At 56.9% G+C, this 20,396-nt stretch overlaps 2 protein-coding genes across 2 annotated transcripts; both read left to right on the top strand.

Moving 5' to 3' along the window:
• Positions 1-5,533: 5,533 nt before the first annotated feature.
• On the top strand, positions 5,534-15,831 carry CSRP1 (cysteine and glycine rich protein 1). The gene is made up of 6 exons (XM_030465654.1): positions 5,534-5,674; positions 8,386-8,498; positions 12,520-12,688; positions 13,089-13,215; positions 15,030-15,123; positions 15,411-15,831. The coding sequence occupies exons 2-6, from the start codon at positions 8,387-8,389 to the stop codon at positions 15,485-15,487; spliced, it is 579 nt and encodes a 192-aa protein (XP_030321514.1). The 5' UTR covers positions 5,534-5,674; position 8,386; the 3' UTR covers positions 15,488-15,831.
• Positions 15,832-19,458: 3,627 nt separating this feature from the next.
• Positions 19,459-20,396, top strand: PHLDA3 (pleckstrin homology like domain family A member 3). Its single transcript, XM_008499515.1, has 2 exons — positions 19,459-19,810; positions 20,275-20,396. Exons 1-2 carry the CDS (start codon positions 19,459-19,461, stop codon positions 20,394-20,396), a joined length of 474 nt encoding a protein of 157 aa, XP_008497737.1.

Raw genomic sequence — 20,396 nt, 5'->3', positions numbered from 1 at the left:
CGCCGCCATCTTCGCTACGCCCCCGCCGCCGCCGCGCCCGAGCCGCCCGCGCCCCGCGGCATCCCGGGACATGTAGTTCCCGCGCGCCGCGCCGCACCTGCCCGCGGGGCGGACACAACTCCCGGCAGCCCCCGCGCGCCGCCGCACCTGGGGGACCCACCCGGGACTACAACTCCCGGCAGCCCCCGCGGCGCCGCCATGACTGTGTGCGCCCGGCAGCCTGAAGTCCCCATTTCCTTCTTCTCAGACTTTGAGTTTTCTTAACTGCTCTGTTACATTAACTGCTTTATTTATAAAATAAAATAACCTCCTAGGATGGCTTAGATTTGCTCTTTCAGTCACATCTGCCAGCAGCATTTTTGCCTGAAGTTAACAAAGTACAAATTTCTGGGCACTGCAAATTACTGTTACCCCCCAGCCATGGGAGCTGAGGTAAATCCGTGCCCGGATTGCACTGTGGGTGAACTGCACTCTCCTTGAAGGTTTTGATTTTTTTTATGATCAGGTGACCCGCCTGGTGGATGAGGGGAAGGCTGTGGATGTGGTCTATCTGGACTTCAGCAAGGCCTTTGACACCGTCTCCCACAGCATCCTCCTGAGAAAGCTGGCTGCCCACAGCTTGGACAAGCGTACTCTGCACTGGGTTAAGAATTGGCTGGAGGGCTGGGCTCAGAGAGTGGTGCTGAATGGGGCTGCTTCCAGTTGGCGGCCGGTCACCAGCGGTGTCCCCCAGGGATCAGTGCTGGGCCCAGTCCTGTTCAATATCTTCATTGATGACTTGGATGAGGGGATTGAGTCCATCATCAGCAAGTTTGCTGATGACACCAAGCTGGGGAGAAGTGTTGATCAGCTGGAAGGCAGGAGGATTCTGCAGAGGGACCTGGACAGACTGGAGAGATGGGCTGACTCCAACGGGATGAGGTTCAACACGGTCAAGTGCCGGGTCCTGCACTTTGGCCACAACAACCCCATGGGGAGCTCCAGGCTGGGGACAGAGTGGTTGGAGAGCAGCCAGGCAGAAAGGGACCTGGGAGTCTGGATTGACAGGAAGCTGAACATGAGCCAGCAGTGTGCCCAGGTGGCCAAGAAGGCCAATGGCATCCTGGGCTGGCTCAGGACCAGCGTGGCCAGCAGGTCCAAGGAGGTGATTCTGCCCCTATACTCAGCTCTGGTAAGGCCACACCTTGAGTCCTGTGTTCAGTTCTGGGCCCCTCAGTTCAAGAAGGATATTGAGGTTCTCGAACAGGTCCAAAGGAGGGCAACCAAGCTGGTGAAGGGACTCGAACACAGATCCTATGAGGAGAGGCTGAGGGAGCTGAGGCTGTTCAGCCTGAAGAAGAGGAGGCTCAGGGGAGACCTCATTGCTCTCTACAACTCCCTGAAAGGAGGATGGAGCCAGGGGGGGGTTGGTCTCTTTTCCCAGGCAACTCTCAGTAAGACAAGAGGGCAGGGTCTTAAATTGTGCCGGGGGAGGTTTAGGTTGGAGATGAGAAAGAATTTTTTCACGGAAAGGGTGATCAGACATTGGAACAGGCTGCCTGGGGAGGTGGTGGATCTTCGTCCCTGGAGATATTTAAAAAGTGACTCGATATGGCACTCAATGCCATAGTCTAGTGACTGTGGCAGTAGTTGATCAAGGGTTGGACTCGATGATCTCTGAGGTCCCTTCCAACCCAGCCTATTCTATGATTCTATGATTCTATGATTTCCCTGACATTATCCGGGGGATACTACTGGTTTTGTTTCAAACTCTAAATGCCAGTTTTGATGCTTTGATTGGTTCTTGTCACTCTTTTTGGCACTTCTGGTCCCAATCTGTTGCCCCATGGCTGGAGCAGCTCTGGAGCCAGGGACAGAGAGTTGGGGGTGTTCAGCCTGGAGAAGAGAAGGTTCTGGGGAGACCTTAGAGCACCTTCCAGTGCCTGAAGGGGCTCCAGGAAAGCTGGGGAGGGACCTGGGACAAGGGCCTGGAGGGATGGGATGAAGGGGAATGGTTTCACACTGAAGGAAGGGAGTGTGAAAAGTCCCTTGGGGAGATATTGGAAAGAAATTCTTTGTTGTGAGGGTGCTGAGCCCCAGGCTGCCCCCAGAAGCTGTGGCTGCCCCATCCCTGGCAGTGTTGAAGGTTGGATGGGGCTTGGGGCACCCTGGGCTGGGGGAGGTGTCCCTGACCATGGCACTGGGTGAGCTTTAGTCCCTTCCAACCCAAACCAGTCTGGGTGTCAATGATGCTGTTTGAGGAGGACAATGGAGCTGGGGGAAGGGTCTGGAGCACAGGTCTGACCAGGAGAAGCTGAGGGAGCTGGGGGTGTTCAGCCTGGATGCTGTGGTTTAGACCCAGCTGGTACCACCCAGGCCTCTGTTTGTTCACCTCTCCCACCCCTCCATCCCCCCATACGGCAGAGAGGAGAAAATCCACCTTAAAGTTTATTAATTGTGACAAGGACGGGGTGCTTGCATTCCCCAATTATGCTAACAGGCATAAAACAGGTTCAACTTGGGAAGGAAAAAAAATAGAACTATTTTAATCTACAAGGGAAAGAGAAAATGTAGGGAAATGAGGCAACCAAGTGCCACTAATTGCCAGGGAGTGGGCATGAGCTTGTGTCAAGCCCACCTGTGGCAATTAGTGGCACCTGGCTGCCTCATTTCACTACAAGAAAACATGGCCAGACCTTAATACCTTCCTCCCCCCCCCTCCCTTTTCTCTGGGCCCAGATCGCTTCACTGCTGCCTCCCCTCAGGGCTCAGGGACAGGCAGGGGGGTGTCAGGGTCAGTTCCCCACAGTTTCTGCCTCTTTCCTCCTCAGCTAGTGTTGAGGAACAGGGGTGAGAGGTGGCCGTGGCAGTGCTGGGGGAATGGTTTGATGTGATGGCTTAAAGGACTTTTCCAGCCCCAAACCTTTCTGTGAGTGGCTCTCCACTGTGACCACTCCCCACTCCAGGCTGTGTTTCATCTCTTTCTGGAAATCCAACTGGAGCAGGTAAAATTCCCAGTTACAGCCTGCACCCTGAGCTGGCTGGGGAACCTGGGAACGCTGCGGGAGGCTCCCGGTTTCCCATCCCGTCCCGCTCCTCCCGGTGTGACACTAGATGGCGTGGGGACCCACGGCACAGCTCAGCTTCCAGCCCGGAGCCGACACCGGAGTCCTTGGGATATTCTGGTCTCCTGCATCCCCTGGGGCTGCTGGATGCTGCAGCGAGCAAAATGGTGAAATTAGGAAAATCAGAAAAAGCAAAAGGGAAAGGACAGCCAAAGCCAGACATCCACTGAGAGTGGTCCAGGACGTGCTAGGGAGGGGACAGGACTGGACCACACTCAGTGTCTGTGGATGGGTTGTGTACCTCACATCCCCAGTCTCCTCCTCCAAACCCATCCAGAGCATTCTGAAGCTGACAGCCAGAATTGTTTTGGTTGGAAAAGACCTTAAAGATCATCAAGTCCGACCACCAATGTAGCTCTGCTGAGTCAAGTGTTAAACCATATCCCTCAGCACCACATCTCCACAGCTTTTCAATCCCTCCAGCAATGGTGATTTAACCACCCCTGCCCTGGGCAGCCTGGGCCAGGCCCTGACAACCCTTTCCAGGGAGAAATTGTTCCCCAGCTCCAACCTAAACCTCCCCTGGCACAACTTGAGTTGTGCCAAAAGTTCCTCTTGTCCCATCCCTTGTTCCTGGGGAGCAGAGCCTGACCCCCCTGGCTCCAACCTCCTCTCAGGGGGTTGCAGAGAGCCAGAAGGTCTCCCCTCAGCCTCCTCTGCTCCAGGATCAACAGCCCCAGGGCCCTCAGCTGCTCCTGGGCTGAGCTGAGCTCCAGACCCTTCCCCAGCTCCATTGCCCTTCTCTGGACACACTCCAGCCCCTCAATATCCTTCTAGCCATGAGAGGCCCAAAACTCAACACAGGACTCGAGGTGCACTCCACCTCCCCTGAAGAAAAGAAATAGATGTACATGAGCCTCTGAAACTTTTCAGCCCCTGCCTCAGACTGTTGGGAACCCAGTGAAAGGGGCGGCTCTGTCTGAGGCTGCTGGAAGCATCTGCAGCATCATCTCAAGCACCCTGTGTTACACACATCCTCTGAGTCATCTGGCAGAGGCTTCCCAACCTCCAGGGAAAAGGGTGCTCATCCCTGGATGCTGTGGTGATGTCAGCTCTGGGCTATGACTTTAATTCTCTATATGGTCTCAGGGAACCCTGTGGCCAGCATGACCAACTGCACTGGGTGGTACCAAGGTGCCTCTTCACAGTGACCCAATCTGCATCATGGCCACTGGTAGCACCCCACGCAGTAATGTGGCTGAACCCTGTTAACTGAGACCCACACGTTCCCTTCAGTGGGGCCTTGAGTACCTGGTTAATGTCCCCAATGTCACCTGTTCCTAATGTCCCCAGTGATGAGGTGACCTGTTGTGCTCCAAGCTGTTGGATGGGCCATGCCCAGGGGTCCTCCAGGTCACTTCTGCTCTGCTGGTTGGTGCTTGGTCAGGGGCCAGGATCCCCCAGCAAGCCCCCAGATGCCCATTCCTGCAGGTGGGGCACACTCAGCATGGCACCTCCACCAGCTGCAGGAGAAAAGGCATCCTGGTCCTCTGTAACAAAAGCTTTCCTTGCACAGGACATGAGCAGCACATTCTCCCCTTGTGATCCTTATCCTCTTCCTGCCTTTCAGGCTTTGATTCAGGACCGGGAAATTCTTACCCAGAGGTCAGGGCAAAATTACTGTTCAATCTAATGCCAAAGTTTTCCAGGTCCAAAGGAAGCACCTCCCTGCCTCTGCCCTCCTCCTTTCCTCTCCGTTTCCCAGTGCACTCCCAGCAGCCACACCATCCTGGGCTCCTCAGCCACCCTGCACATGGGATGGGTGGGAAGGGTCCCCTGATCCCTGGAGAGCAGCAGACAGCCTCTTCCTGCCTTGTTTGCTTTAATGCCTATTTACATTTTTCAAGTAGGAAAAGGCCAGCCCAGGCAAGAAAAATTAAATAAGACCTTTTGCTAACTCTGTTTTGGCCTGGCTTGACAATCCTGTCCATGGCCACAGCAGTCAGCACTGGAGCACCCAGCTCTCTCCATCCTCACCTACTCAGGGGTTGGAAAGTCCTCATGGAGCACTGATACCTCAGGGACTCCCAGGACAGAGGCTTTGGCTGGGAAGCAGCTACAGACACTGGGAAAACTATTCCCTTCTCCCAGCTGCCCTTCCTGTGGAGCTGCTCCTGGAAGGGGTTCCCTTCTGCTGGCCTCCAAGTATAGGTGATGGAGCACTGATGGACTGAATCTTCTTTGAATCTTCTAGAGCACCAAAAATCCCTGAGAGAGGGGGCTCCCAGTGGCAGGGCGCGAGGTCGGTGGTGGGGCTGGAGCCAGGGTGGTCCGGGAGCCGGGGCTGAAGCTGGGGGTGGCCGTGGAGCAGTTCCGGGGCTGATGCCGGTGTCAGGTCCGGGGTGGTTGTGGGACCCGTCCGTGCCCTCCTCCGCCGGGCCCTGAGCGGCGCCGAGCTCCTCCGGGCCGGGCCGGGCCGGGCCGGGCTGATGTCACGGCCACCGCCCCGCGACCCGCCTTCCCCCACCGCCCACAAAAGCCGCGGGCAGCTGCCAGCCCCAGACCGCTTCGGCACCGGCACCGACGCCGATCCGGATCCCGATACCGATACCGACCCGGCCCGGCTGCAGGTAGGAGCGGGACTGGAGCGGCCGTCGGGCCCCGTGGGACCGAGTCCCCCCTCCCCACGGCGGAGCCTCCGGGGGTGCCCCGGGGCGGGCAGTGCCCATCGGTCCCGCTGCCCCCCGGCATCTCCCCTGGGCTGGGGGCTGGCGCCGTGCGGGGCCCACCCGGGCAGGGAAGCACCCGAGGAGCCGGGCAGATACGGAAGGCAAAGCTCTTGCATCAGATGCGGGGAAATTCCCGGAGCCGGCAGAGAGCGGCTCAGCGCGGCCGCCAAACTTTGTGCTGGTGCTAACGGCACCCCCGGGCTGAGCCCTTGGGAAAGCTCCGGTCCTTGCCCCCCCCCATCCCCTCACCACAGCGTGGGGTCTGCTGTGGCCTTATCTTTGCGGCCTAAGTAAAGTTTACATTGGGGAAACTGAGGCAGATCCTCTGCTGGTGTGGACTGGGGTTGCTTTATGGGGTTTGCATCGCTGAGGGCCCGGCTGGGCACATGCTCCAGCACAGCTCCAGCTGCTGCTTTTCAAACCTCCGAGGTGCCTGTGGGTGGGATGGGTAATCAGGACCTGGCAAAAACACTCCCTGATGCCAGGTCTTTGTGACTCCTGACTCCTGGACTGGGACCTCTCTGGGATGTCAGTGCCTGAACCCAACCTCTGGAGTGGCAGAGCTTGGCTCTCCACTCTTGGGAGACGGCACAAAATGATGAGGAATGGGGAATCCCAGAACTGAAGACTGGTTTGGGTTGGAAGGGACCTTTAAGCTCATCCTGTGCCACCCCTGCCATGGTCAGGGACCCCTCCCCCAGCCCAGGGTGCTCCAAGCCCCATCCAACCTTCAACACTGCCAGGGATGGGGCAGCCACAGCTTCTGGGGGCAACCTGGGGCTCAGCACCCTCATAGTGAAGAATTTCCTTCTGATGTTTAACCTCAATCTACCCCCTTCCAGTTAAAGCTGTTATGCCTTGCCCTATCACTACATGCCCTTGTAAAAAGTAATACATAAATATAAAATATAAGGGCTCTGCAAAAGTTCAAGTGGGCTTGTTCAGGTTCTGGATTTTGATTCCTGCAGGAGTCAGGAGCTTTCCTCAGCACTCCTGCAAATGCCACATCTGGCAGGTGGCTCAGCTGGTGCTGGCCTCACGCTGGCCCCTTCCTTGGCACAACAGCCCTGAACTTAGTGGTGACAGCAAAAATAACACCTGGCTGTGTTGCTTAGAGAGCTGTAGAGTAGACGAGCCATCTGTGAGGATCACTGTGGACCTTGGACTGTCCTGACCTGCTGTCCTCCCATGGCAAAGCCCTCAGAGATGTCTGATCTGACACAACTGCATCTCCTGGGTCAGTTCTCTGATTTCTCCATGGTGATGCCCAGTGTTTTGCCAGTGCTCACCAGCCTCAGGTCCCCATTGTTCACCAGTTTCACATCACTGCACCACGAATTGCCTTCATTTCTCCTCACTGGCACTGTTGTGTGGGGGCAGGGGGAAAAGTTCTGACTTGCTTCTATAGATTATTTCCACTTGTGGCAAATGTTCTTATTGGAAAAAAAAAAAAAAAGAGAGAATCCTTTACATGGTCAAGCCTGAGTCTCCTGTTTCACAGTGATCTCCTCCAAGCACAGAGCGATTCCTCTGCAATTTATTACTGTAGGATGTAGGTAGAACACCTGAGAACACTTGGGGGAAAGGCTTTCCAGCTATGGCAGAAGCTGGAATGGTTGAGCTGACATCCTGGTGGCTGAAGGTTCATTAGAGGGTGAAGGGACAGAACCTGCCCTGAGAGGTCCCATAGAGGTCAACCTGTGTCCACACGTGCTGCTTTAGCTCTAGCAGGTAAAACCCATCCTCTGAGGAAGGTGAAACACTGCTTGTCAGCTTTGATGTGAGTGACACGATCTTTCAGTCCACAGTAAGGAGGGTCCCTGCTCCCTGATGCCTTGGTTTGATCTGCCCACTGCTTCCACTCTTAGCCTGGGTTTAGATGACACCCCAGAGCACCAGCACAGACTGGTTCCATACTGGTTTATGTCTGAAAGGAAGCTGGGGCAAGGTGGGCTGCAGCCTCTGCTCCCAAGGAACAAGGGATGGGACAAGAGGAACTTTTGGCACAACCCAAGTTGTGCCAGGGGAGGTTTAGTTTGGAGCCTGGGAACAATTTCTCCCTGGAAAGGGTTGTCAGGGCCTGGCCTAGGCTGCCCAGGGCAGGGCTGGAGTCCCCATCATCCCTGGAGGGGTTTCAGAGCCCTGGAGATGTGGGGATGAGAGACATGGGGTGGGGGTGGCCTGGGCAGTGCTGGGTTAATGGCTCAGGGATCTGAAAGGTCTTCTCCAACCCAAACCATGGTTCTACGCTCCTGTGCCTGGTTCTTTAGTGTAGCTCAGGTGCAGGAGGAAAAACAGGCTCTGGAGAGAAACCCATTGTGTCCTTTTAAGGCAATGCAAAGTCTGGAAGTGGAAGGATCAGTCTGAAAGGGAGGGATTTGGCAGGAGCTGGGCAGTGGTGGGAAGCCCAGCCTGCAGGAAAGGAACTGCCCAGTGGCTGTGGTGACAGCCTGAACACAGCTCCTGGGGCCCCTGGAGCCAGCACAGTCCCCCCACTCCCAGTCCCCACACCCTCCACAGCTCCATCTCTCTGCCCCATGGCTCCTCTGCCTGCCCTATGGCTGCCCCATGGCCCTGCCTGTCCCCCTGCCATCTCTGTGTTTTTCCTGCAGGATGCCGAACTGGGGAGGAGGGAAGAAGTGTGGTGTGTGCCAGAAGGCCGTGTACTTTGCTGAGGAGGTGCAGTGTGAAGGCAACAGCTTCCACAAGTCCTGTTTCTTGTGCAGTGAGTACCAGCCCTTTCCTCTGCCCTCCCACCCTGCTTCCTGCTCTCTCACATCCTGTTTATGGGCCACGTAAACACTCAGTAAGATCCTTACCTCCCGTGGGCTGCAGGCTTTCTGCTTTCCTCCTGGCTTGGAAGTTATTCCTGCTGAAGGAAGCAGATCATCCCAGGACACCAGGGGCCATCCAAGCTGTCAGGGCTGACCTCAGCCCACTCAAAGGCTTCATCTGTCCCTGCACCAGGCTGAGTCCCTTAGACCATCTCCAGATGTTCAAAATTAGAGTATGAGACTGGGACTGTCCAAACAAGTGGTGGCAGGAGGTGGTACATCACATGCAATGCTCTGGGGTGATGGTAGTTTTAGTCTTCTAGGTGAGTTTGCCATAATAAAAGGGTTTCTGTCCTCAGGAGCTCTGTCCCTGTGTCTCAGGGAGTGATGGGAAGAAGATGTTGTCCTGGCCTGGCCTTGATGTTGGTAGAAAGCTCACTGTGAAGTGCAAAAGCATCACCTCCAGCTTGCCTGTCAGTCTTCTACTGAGGATACCAGGTGTCTCTCTTGTGTGTTTAGATCTCAGTGTCACCTCCAGGGACAGGCAGCAGGGGTCCCTTCCTCTGCCTGCTCTGCAGGATCCTACAGATCCTCTTGGGTTCATGCTGCAGGTCCCCAGAGACCTTTCCTGGCCCTTTGGAGATCCCCAGGCAGCAGTGCAGGAACAGGGGAGTAGAGCTATGGTACTGAGAGCAGCTTTTTAAACCTGGGGCATCCACATCCAGCAGTGCTGCAAGGACTTTCAGCCCCTGTCCTCAGCCTGTGTTTTACCAGATTTCTGTTCCCTGCCCATGAGGATGAGCCCATAGCAAGACCAGTGGTTCTCATGGAGCGTGTGTGTTTCCTGTGGTCACTGCTGGCTCATCAACTCACTCCTGCTGCTGCTCTGTGACCCATGCAGAAGAAAAAGCATTTTCAGAGCTGTCCTGCAGCAAGGTCCTGCTGAGGCTTCACTTTCTCAGCTGGTCCCTGTACCTGTTCCCAGCCTCACCATCCCTCTGCAGCAGGGAACACAGATGTCATCTTTTCCAGGTGGGCAGCAAGCAGAACTGTGCCCAGAATCAGACAGGCAGCCAGAACTGATCTCATGAGACCTATTCCAGCAGGAAAATTCCTGTGTCCTCATGAGACTGATCTGTGCCATACTCCTGTGTCTACCTGGAACAGATACTGGATCCTTTCCGCCAGGGATGTGGATGGAGCTGTGAGGCTGTTGCTGTGTCCCTGCTCCCTGTGCAGGGTGAGGGGTGACTGACATGGCTGGTGGCTCCGTACATGGGAGTTCCCAGGCTGGGAACCTTGTTTTGTTTGAGAGGACTCACAGAGGCTTTCCCAGGGTGGGCAGAGGGTGACAGGCAGGAAGCTGTGTGTTTCTGCAGCCTCAGATAAGGAGGGTGGCAACGTTGCCCTCATCTCTGTCATCTTCACATGGGTGCAGGACCTCAAGCTCCACGGCACTGAATCTGCCCTTCCCCTGTGGATGGTGTAGGGAGAGCTTCTGCTGCACACTGCAGCACCCAGGGTATGGGGCAGTCCTGCAGGAGCCATGGAATCAGGCAAAAGGCATTGCCTGCAGCAGGAAGCACTGCCCAGAATGGGGAGGAAGGTCATCCCATGTCTGCTCTTGGCAGCGACTCACCAGAGAGTGGTCCAGAGCTGACCAGACCCGGGGCTTCTCTCCCTGGGTTTTGCAGATGGACATAACCCCACTCCACACCCACTCCAGCAGTTCTGCCTGGCCTGCCCGTGGCCTCCCCAGTCCAGCTCTTGGCTTTCCTGCCATCCCGTGGTGCTGCCAGCTGTTCCCAGTCCCATCCCACGGGCTGCAGGTGATGCCAAGCTGCACCGAGCTCCTGTGCTGGAATTGTTTTGGTTGGAAAAGACCTTTTATACCATCCAGTCCCACTGTTAACCCAGCACTGCCAAGGCCACCACTGAACCCTCAGCACCACAGCTACAGGTCTGAATCCCTCCAGGGAGGGTAACTGAGTGCCACATTTGGGTGTTATCAGGGAATTTAGACAGTATCTTTAAGCAAACAAAACCCAAAACACTTGTGACCCAATAAAAAAAAAAAAATAATCAAGAAGGAGCCAAACCTACCGCAGTGCATCAGAGCTGGAGATCAGCTCAGGGACTGACTTGCTGATTGACTTGGTGGCATTGATCCAAGTGAGGCAATAGCACATGGCAGAGCTGTGCTGTAATGAGGCTGTTTGGCCTCTGGAAGTGGCAGCAGCTCTTGTCTAATTGTTTTGTGGAGCAACTCAGCTTCTCTTAGAAAAACAGAGGGTCCTTAACTCAGTGAGTGCAGGGTGATGGAATTCCTGCAATGCAGAAACCTGGGAGCTGTGTGTGATTTCTAGGAAGAAGACAAGGAAAGAATTTTTCTCTTGCTTCCTGAAGCTCTGTGGATCATGTAGATGAGATGTGAAAGCTTCACTTATAGCTCTAAAACCACCCAGCATGGTGGCAGAGAAAGATGCTGCTGAGATAATTCTTTCCCACCTCTAGGTCGAATCTCTTTAAACCTGCCAGTAAAAGTGCCCAAATTCCCATCCTGGGGCATCTGTCTGAATGCAGCTCCTGAGGAGCTTTAGGTAAAGCAGAGACACCCCTAACACCAGCTTGGCAGCAACAGAACCAGTTATCCAGAACTGGTCTTTCTCGACTGGGATGCCTGCTCCATCCCCACCTCTTGCCATGTTGGGATGGGGGAGCTCATAGCCAGGAGGGGACCCTGCCAGACCCTCCCTAGGTGCCAGGAGGCATTTCAATCTCCATCTCCTTCTCCCAGCAGCAGCACCCAGGGTTCTCCACAGCCCAGGAGAACCATATTTAGTAGTTGGGCTGAGGGAGGCTGCCTCTCACCCCTGAATTGAGTGCTGTGATTTGCACAGCTCTGGGAGGAGAGCTCTGCTGTGTTTGCATTCCTGCCATTCTGGAAAAGGCCAAGAAACTTTCCTGCTGGTGAAGAGGCCAGCAGGCTGCTGGGAGCCCTGACATTTAAGGCATGTGAGCAGGATAGGGGGAGGCTGTGTCACAGCTGTATCAGGATTTGGTTCTGAGGGCTGGATGCCACTGCCCTGGGTGTGGGGATGCTGCACTGGGGCAGGTAAACACCAGAGATCTCTGTGAGCTCGTTTGAGTGCTGCTCACCTTCTGTTCCAGCTGGCTGGGCAGCATGTTCCAGGATGGGTTTGGAAGCCCATGTGCGGGCTGAGATCAGAGGTGGGACAGGAGTAATTAAAAAGCAGGAGAAGGATCTGTGGGGTCTGAGCCAGCATCAACCTCAAACTCTGGATGGGCTCAGCTGGGACCCCAAGCCTGGCTGCTGGCTGCTCCTGGCCCATCTTACATCCCAAGGTTTGAATACCCAGCTGAGGTGATGTTCCTTACCTGAGACCACCTTGTGCACACATCCTCATGATGGCAGGGACCAGGGGGTTTATGTTAGCATGGACTCTTCCATCCTGGTCTCAGGGTCTGGGAAGGGAACTCTGCACTGTAATGTCCCAGACCACTTCCAGTGGCAGTCAGTGGTTGTAGGTCTGCTTGGAGTCTGTCCCAAACATAAGGGAAAATCCCTGTGCTGATATCACCTTCCCCTGTGCCCCTCACTGCCTGTGTGCCCGGGGCTGGAACCTCCATTCTGGGCTTGTCAGTCCTGCAGTGATCTGTGGGGAGGGTTCAGCCCTTGGGTTTGGTGCATCACTAGGTACCAGCATCCAGGGGGTTAAAGGAGTTTGTTTCTTCTCAGCATCACCCTCCAGCTTTGGCGGTTGCTTCCTTTTAAAGCCAGACACCCTCCTGGTTCTGATCCTTATCTCCCTGGTTTGCATGCTCTCCCTTTTTGTCTGGGGTTTCCTTACTCCTTGAAAGCCCCGAGCTGTGCTTTCCCTTGTGAGGACTTGTTTTCCCCAGCTCATTAGTGAGCACAGGCTAATGGCACGGCCCTCCCCTCTCTCCTAGTGGTCTGTAAGAAGAACTTGGACAGCACGACGGTTGCTGTGCACGGAGAGGAGATTTACTGCAAGTCCTGCTACGGGAAGAAGTACGGGCCCAAGGGCTACGGCTACGGGCAGGGCGCAGGGACCCTGAGCACGGACAGGGGCGAGGCCCTGGGAATCAAATACGAAGAGTGAGTTTCAGTCTTGTTTTGGAAACCGAGGCTGTTGTGGGCACCTTCCCCCTTAGATCTGGCCACTCGTGAAGCTTGGCAGGGGAGCCCACGCTGATTTTCCAGCAGCCTCTGATCTGGAGCGTCCCGGGGGCTGCGCTGCCTCTGCTCCTCGGGGCAAACCCACCGAGCCCCTTTGCAGGGTGGGATGGGGCTTGATGGGACCTGTCCTGGCTCCCTGAGCAGGCTGCCCGCCCCCTCCCAGCACGCAGCCCTGAGGCTGAAGTTTCCACGGGTCTCAACATAATGTGCCTAAAGCTCCAGGCCCTTCAAAAACCGGGCTGGGATTTTTGATGCCAAAACCCTTCCCACCTCCCTCTTGCTTGTGCAGCCCTGATCATGAGCTCCCTTCCACCCACAGGGGTCAGCCCCACCGACCCACCAACCCCAATGCAGCCAGGATGGCCCAGAAGGTTGGAGGTGCTGATGGGTGCCCTCGTTGTGGTCAAGCAGTGTATGCAGCTGAGAAGGTGATTGGAGCTGGAAAGGTAAGAAGGGGGATGGAGTGGAGAGGGCAAGGAGGTGCCACAAGTTGCTGTGTGGCTGGAAGACCTCTGGAGAAGGTCTTGACCTGAGCAATAGGCTGCTGCAGGTCGGGCTTGGGGTCTGGTGGCTGTGCTCATCTGGAAGCCTGGCACCAAAGGAGAGCTGGATATGTCTAGAAGCCAGGTTCCCCAGGCTGCATCACAACTTACAGACTTGTAGATGGGGCAGGAAAATATTTTATAATAAATAGTTGGAGCACTGCTCAGCAGAGGTCACAGTGATGTCCTTGCTGCTGGATGTGTTGGGAGGATGAGCAGTGATCTGGGTCATGGCCACTGCTGCTGCTAACTGCACAAGTGCAATACCCAGCAAGCCTTCTCCACCCTCTGCTTCAGGCTGAGATGCCACAGCACAAATCTGGGGCAGAGAATGGATTCCAGTGGTCAGCGCTGCCCACAGGCAGGGCAAAGTGGTTGGAGGTGTGGGCATGGACTTGGTGCATCTCCCCCAGGGCTCTTCTGCTGCACTGGGTCTGTTCAGGATCAGGTGTGAAGGGGACTCCATAACAGCCCTGGTGTTCCCAGTGTCAAGTTTCTTACTTCACCAGGGTCCTTGGTGTTCTGAGCTGTGGCCCAGTTCTGGGAAGCCTGGAAAGGCATGGGGACACCTTCTGCTCTGTCAGCCCTGGGACCCCAGAGGAGGTCCCTGCCCTAAGTAACCCTTCCTCTGAGGTTGGATATGAGTCCAGAGCTTGCCAAGGCCACTGGGTCAGACTGCTTGACTCTGTGCCACAGGGGACCCAATGGCCCTGCTGGGAAAGCCTCACCAGTGATGTTGGGTCACCCCTGCTGTGCTCAGTCTTCCCTGGTGATTTTGTGTTTGTCCTCTGTCCCCAGAGTGAGGAAAGATGCATGTAGACAACAGAAAGGGCCCCCAAGCTCATCACACCCTAGCTGGCAGTGCAGGGATTGGTGATGGACACGTTCAGAGGCAGTCCAAGGTCAGAAGCCAAACTTACCTTTAAAATAATGATCTGAGCTCCCTGGTGGGCTTCTGGGGAGCTGATGGGGAACCAAAGCTGGCAAAACAATCACACTCACCCAAACCCAGAGAGGATTCCAGAGCATGTATTTCATGTGCTAATGTTTGTGGGATGACTCCATCTGCTACCTCCTCCTCCAGCCCCTAATTTAACATTTTCTTCCAAAAAAGGTTTCGTGTTTTCCAGAGTGTTTATTTAAACTCCTCTTTGAGCAGCTCTGGCTACTCAAGGTCTGCCCAAAGGCTCTGAGCTCATTTATCCCCAGGGGACTGGTGGAGCTCTGTGTGTGGGGGCTGTTATTTTTAAACACTGGCTGATTTCTGCATTCCTTGTATCTGTTTGCTGCCTTCCTTGGAGCTGCAGTTTTGCAGGGGATGGTGCCCAACCCTGCTGCAACCTTGGGCTAACACCCAGCAGCAGAGCACCTCACTTGGATAACTCACAGGATTTATCATCCTGCTTTAATTCAGAGATGATGATCTCCAAAGAGGGCAGGATTGGTTATGCTACAAATTATTGTACAAATGACTTTTGTGAGTGGTGGTGAAAGCTCTCTGAAACCAGATGAATGTGGGAGCAGTGACCACACCTGATGTTTCCTCTCTGTATCTTCCCTTCCCCTGGGTCTGGGAGGGATGCTCAGTCTTCCCAAAGAGCTTTCACCCTGTTCAGACCTCTTTGGGTTAGAAACAGAGGAGTCACCTTGTTTGGTAGCCAGAGCATCACTGCCCTGTCCCTGGGTGTTGTCTGACCAGCTCTGCTCCTGTCCCACAGTCCTGGCACAAATCCTGCTTCCGTTGTGCCAAGTGTGGCAAAAGCCTGGAGTCCACCACCCTGGCAGACAAAGATGGGGAGATCTACTGCAAAGGTGAGTGTCACCTTCCCTCTGCCTTGTCTCCACTCTGAAGAGTGGAGGTGGGGATGAGAACCTCCCAGCTGGGAATGAAGATGGGGCTGAGGTTTGGGCTCTGAGGTTTGGGGAGGTGGTGGTCCTGGCAGCCACCCAGCTGGGGCTTTTTCTCCTGCACCTGGGGCCTCTCTGCCCCAGGAATACTGCAAACCCTGTCCCTGTTTATGCAGTGCCTGTTTCAAGAGGAGGACCTGCTTGCCTTCAGCTACCAGCCTTACACATCTCTCCCTTCTCATCCTTTACAGGTTGCTACGCCAAGAACTTTGGTCCCAAGGGCTTTGGCTTTGGGCAGGGTGCTGGGGCACTCGTCCACTCACAGTGAGGCACCAGAGCTGAGTTCCCTGCTCTCCCAAGGCTTGTCCAGACCAGCGTGTGCTGCCCAAGCCTTCTCTCACTGCAGTGAGCATCCTCACCACCATCAATAACCACTTGCTGCTTCACAGCACCAGTCCCTTCCTTCCCACTCTGGCCCAGTGCACCCCAAAGCTGTGGGGGTCCCAACATCATCCCCACCAGGTCCTGCTGGTGGGGGTGCTGGTGGGGGGACAGCTCACACCCCCCATCTGCGAGGGCCCCAAATGTTCTGCTCCACGTTGCCCATCCCACCTGGATGGCTCAGCTGTGCCGTGTCACCGAGCGAGCAATAAACATCAAAGCTGATCCCTGCCTGGGCTTGCTGGGGTTCATTGTCCCCACCTGGGGCTGAGGGGGTCAGAACTGGAGGTCGGGAGGCAGGGGAAATGTTTGCAGTTCTGGTTTGCAATTAAATCACTAGGGATGGGAGTGCTTGGTGGTCCTTGACGTGGCCTGGCTGTGTCCAGCTGAGCTCTGTCCCCGCTCTCACCATGGGAGGCCCTTTCAGAAGCTGCAGTTGATGCTTGGGAGGCCCTGGCTGGACCTTCCTGGGTGTGTGGGTAGCACAAGACGTGTGCCTGCCCCATGGAAACCCCTGGCAGTGCTCTGACTTGGTCCCTCTCCAAGCAGGTGTGCCCAGCAGCACTGGCAAGTCACAACTTTCACCTACTCCTTGCGTTTTCAGCAGCACCAGGAAGCTGTCAGGTTTGGCAGCTTCCCAGGTTAAATTTATTTTCATCTAAACATCTTTGCTTGCTTTCTGTGATTCTCTCCTTTGACCCATGTGAGGTGCCCATGAGGGCCTCACTGCAGCTTACAGCTGGGAACTCCACAGAGAATTCAGGGGTTTGTTTGGTTTGTTTTTTCTAATGTTTAAAACTTTGTGGTTGAGTAAATGAGATGGGTTGTGTTTTGAGAAGCACAACAGAGGCAGAAATCCTTTCCTGGGGCAGGACCGGGGCACCTTTATCAACTTCAGCACTTTCTCCCATTCATCCCACTCTCAGCTTCCAAGAAGGTATTTTGGATGCTCTTAAAGCATCTCTAAAACTCCTCCCCCCAGGTTTCCCAGCCTGGTACACAAGTTTTAGCTTCCCCCCCCCTTGCTCTGGGGTGTGTGCTTGGGGTTTGGTGAGGCCACAGCAGTTGTCACTTGGGGTGCAGAGCCCCATCCCAGGGATGCAGTGGAGGGTTGGGAGCTGTAGCACAGTGGCCTCATGTCCCACCCTGTGGAGACTGAAACCTGGCTCCTGGGCTTGGCAAGGGCCTTGCTCCCCGTGGAGGTGTGGGGGGTTAGGAAGGTGCCTGCCTTCCCCCGGAGGGTGGGGTGGGTGCTGCTGAGGTGCTGCGGGCAGGGACTGTGCCCAAGCAATGGTGTTGAGTCAATACAGCTGGAATGAGTCTTTCTTGAGTCTCTCCTCCCCAGAGTTGTAGAGGCTGTGTCAGAAAAAGGAGAGATACTGACATAGCCCCTGCACTGCTGAGACTGCATCTCCACTCCTGGGGTCACTTTTGGGCTCCCCACAACAAGAAGGACATTGAGGGGCTGGAGAGTGTCCAGAGAAGGGCAATGGAGCTGGGGAAGGGTCTGGAGCTCAGCTCTGCCCAGGAGCAGCTGAGGGAGCTGGGGTGTTGATCCTGGAGCAGAGGAGGCTGAGGATCTGAGCCTGACATCAGCCTCTGGGCACTCTCCAGCACCCCTTTAATGGGTGGCTGGGGAGAGAGGACTTTGCCAAAGCTCATTTACACCCACAGCTACAGGAAAATGACCTTCATGGGGTGTCTGGAGCCTGGAGAGGCAACGAACAGAGGAGCAGGAGCCTCAGAGAGAGAGGGGCAAAGTTGGCATCTAGTGGCTGTGCCATGGTGACGAAGGAGACCTTGGGTCTCACAAGGGTGATGAGGAAGGAGGCTGGGCTGGCTGATGAACCAAAAGTGCCCACAGACAGCTCAGCTCATCCGAGCAGAGCAGGGAGCAACACCTCTGAAGCTACTGACCCCCTGTTTCTAGGTCTCAGTACCCCAGAGCTGTGTGTGGGAAAGCAGCCTCGGGAGGGGGAACCTGCTCCATCTGCTCCATCTGCCAGTGCCAGAGGGCTTGGGGTGACCCCCGGGGCTGTGCTGCCCACCTGGCTGTGCCAGGCTCCAGGACTAGTGAGGGCTGAGAGGGATCTGGGGCTGCCCCATGTCAGTAACCCGGGTCTCCTGGGACACCCGGGACCTCTGCCAGTGTGGTGAAGTTGGCCTCGGGGAGCATGAACCAGTTCCTGGCTCCGCCAGCCGCTGCCCTGCCCTGCTAATGAGGGATAATGAGGTTCATCTCATCACTCCTGCAGACTTTGCCCCCCGGTCACACCGGCTGCAGGTGAAGCCCCCAGGGATGGCGGAGGGGCTGGGGGCAAAGGGGGCTCTGCTGCGGGGCACTGGGGGGGGCTGAGGCAGAGTGATTCAGGAGGTCAGCTCCAGGGTAGGTGCCCAGGAACCATGGGCTGCCAGCCCCAGCCCCCCCAGCCCGAGGACACACCGGGGGAATTCATTCCCCTTCCAGACCTCACCTGGGTGAAGGGACTTGCACCCTCCCCGTCTCTGGGGACACATCCATCAGGCTGTCACTATCACCGCCCTTGGCAGCCCATGGCCAGCACACGGACCCAGGTGTCCCTGCTGGGACATGAAGCCCCCCAGACCTCACCGCTCTCCCTCTTGCCCCCCCCAGCCCATGGTGAACCCTGGTGTGCCAGGCGTTGGCACAGGAACAGAGGGAACTGGGCTTGCTGGGAACGAGACGGGCTGGAAGGGAGCCGAGTGTTTGGCTGCAGGGCAGGGTGGACGCCGGCGGGACCGGGCTGTGCCGGGCTGCTCCTGTCCCGCTCCGGGGCTGCATCCCCCCGCACAGGTCACACGGGGCTGGGGGACGCTTCTCCCCCCTTTGGGACAGCCTGGGGGGGCTTCAAAGGCTTGTCCCAGGGGATTTGGGGGATGGGAATTGAGTGTGATGGGGGCTCGGCCAGCACCCTGAGGTGTGGGCTGAGTGGGAGGTGTGTGCCAAAGGCTGTCCCCATGGCAGGGGGCAGCTTGGACTGGTTACATCAGACACCTCCTATTTGCATTTGTTCCCCCTCCTGGACCCTACCCAGGTGTCCCCACAGCCCCTCTTTGTGTGGTGCTGCACTCACAGCCCCCTGCCCCTGATGGCACTGAACCCCATGCACCCCTGCTTCTGGGTGTTGCTGAACCCCATACCCCTCTGACCCTGGATGTGACTGCACCCCACTCTGCTTTCCTGGCTGGCACTGCACCCAGAGCCACACAGCCCCAGCTGCAAGTGACAGTGTGCCCCAAAACTTTGTGCCAGGCTGGTGCTCTGCACCCCCAAAGCTGGCACAGCACCCCCAAAGCTGGCACAGCACCCCCAAAAGCTGGCACTGCACCCCGTGCCTGGGCTGCCAGGCAGTCTTCCCCCAGCCCCTCTGCCATGCAGCCCCCTGCCCAGCCCCTGCCTGTTCACATAAGGACCCCGGGGCAGCGCTTGCCCGCCGGCACCCTCAGGCACCTCCCGGGTGAAGTGGGGCCGCGCCAGGTCCTGCCGGGCTTCGCCTGGGCGTGAAGGGTGCTGGGTGCAGGAGGGGCCAGGCGAGGCGGGCAGGAATGCGAGTGGGAGAGCAGCCGGGCAAGTACCGACAGCTCCTGGGGCGCACGGCGCTGGGGATCCCACACGCTGCGCGGAGCAGAGCCCCGGCTGCAGGGCTGGAGGCTGCCATGGGCCTCCCCATCACCGAAACCCTCTGAGCACCGGGGAGCGGAGGGTGCCCCCCAAAAGGGCAGAGCGGGGGTCCCGACCCTGGGGAGCACGGCTCTGGTGTGGATGGGCTGGAAATCTCCCGGCGGGTGATGCTGAGCTGTGCTGCTGGAAGGTGCTGAGGGTCCCCGGGAGCCGCTATGACCCCCGAGAAGGTGCTGAGAGAGGGGGTGCTGGAGAAGCGGAGCGGGGGGCTGCTGCAGCTCTGGAAGAAGAAGCGTTGCCTGCTGACAGAGAAGGGGCTGCAGCTCTTTGAGCCCAAGGGCTCGCGGCGCAAGGAGCTGAGCTTCGCCCGCATGAAGGCGGTGGAGTGCGTGGAGTGGAAGGAGCAGCACATCTACTTCACGGTGGTGATGGACAACAGCCACGAGATCGACTTCCGCTGCGCACAGGAGGACCTGGGCTGGAACGCAGAGATCACCATGGGGCTCGTCCGCTTCAAGAACCAGCAGGCGATCCAGGTCGTCCGCGCCCGGCACAGCTGCCGAGCAGGTACCAGAACCCGGAGCGGGTACCGGACCCCGGGCCGGGCCGTGGGTCAGGGTGGGGGACCCGACAGAGGATGAGGACCCCGGCTGCTTGGTCCCATGTGACCGCTTGGTCTCCGAGTGGATCAGCTTCCCACTGGGAATCACAAAGGGGGTCCCATGGATGAGGGGGGGTCTGCAGGGGAGTGAGTGGTCCTGTGTCCCCTACACTGGGCAGGCTCTGCCCTTCCCCCTTCCTGTCCCCTGCTGGGTGTCACCTCCCCTTGTCTCTGGAGAGGGTCTTCCTCATCCTCTCCCCCTTGTCTGGGGTGGCCCCGAGGGATGTGGGGCTCTTTCCCATATTACAAGGGGGAGGACAGTGTCTGACTCCACTCCATTCCACAGCCCTCCACAGGGCCAGATCCTGCCATCCTCCCCACCCCCAATCCCAGTGCCAGCCTGGGGGTGACAAGTGCCTTCTCTCTGCAGTGGTGCAGTTCGAGGCAGCCCCGGTGGGACAGCCCATGGATGTACAGCACCCGAGGAACAGGATGGAGATGGCCCTCAGCTCAGTGGGTGTAGGGGAGAACGGAATCCCAGCGGGCAAGTGA

This window comes from Calypte anna, chromosome 26, assembly GCF_003957555.1.
Source record: "Calypte anna isolate BGI_N300 chromosome 26, bCalAnn1_v1.p, whole genome shotgun sequence".
NCBI lineage: Eukaryota > Metazoa > Chordata > Aves > Apodiformes > Trochilidae > Calypte > Calypte anna.
The sequence above is the reverse complement of the archived record's forward strand: the minus strand, read 5'-3'. Positions and strand labels throughout refer to the sequence as shown.

Coding starts and splice junctions, on each gene's coding strand:
- CSRP1 (XM_030465654.1), top strand. CDS start 8,387: ATGCCGAACTGGGGAGGAGGGAAGAAGTGTGGTGTGTGCCAGAAGGCC. Junction 13,216..15,029: donor AGGTGATTGGAGCTGGAAAG/GTAAGAAGGGGG, acceptor CCTGTCCCACAG/TCCTGGCACAAATCCTGCTT. Junction 15,124..15,410: donor TGGGGAGATCTACTGCAAAG/GTGAGTGTCACC, acceptor CATCCTTTACAG/GTTGCTACGCCAAGAACTTT.
- PHLDA3 (XM_008499515.1), top strand. CDS start 19,459: ATGACCCCCGAGAAGGTGCTGAGAGAGGGGGTGCTGGAGAAGCGGAGC. Junction 19,811..20,274: donor CCGGCACAGCTGCCGAGCAG/GTACCAGAACCC, acceptor TTCTCTCTGCAG/TGGTGCAGTTCGAGGCAGCC.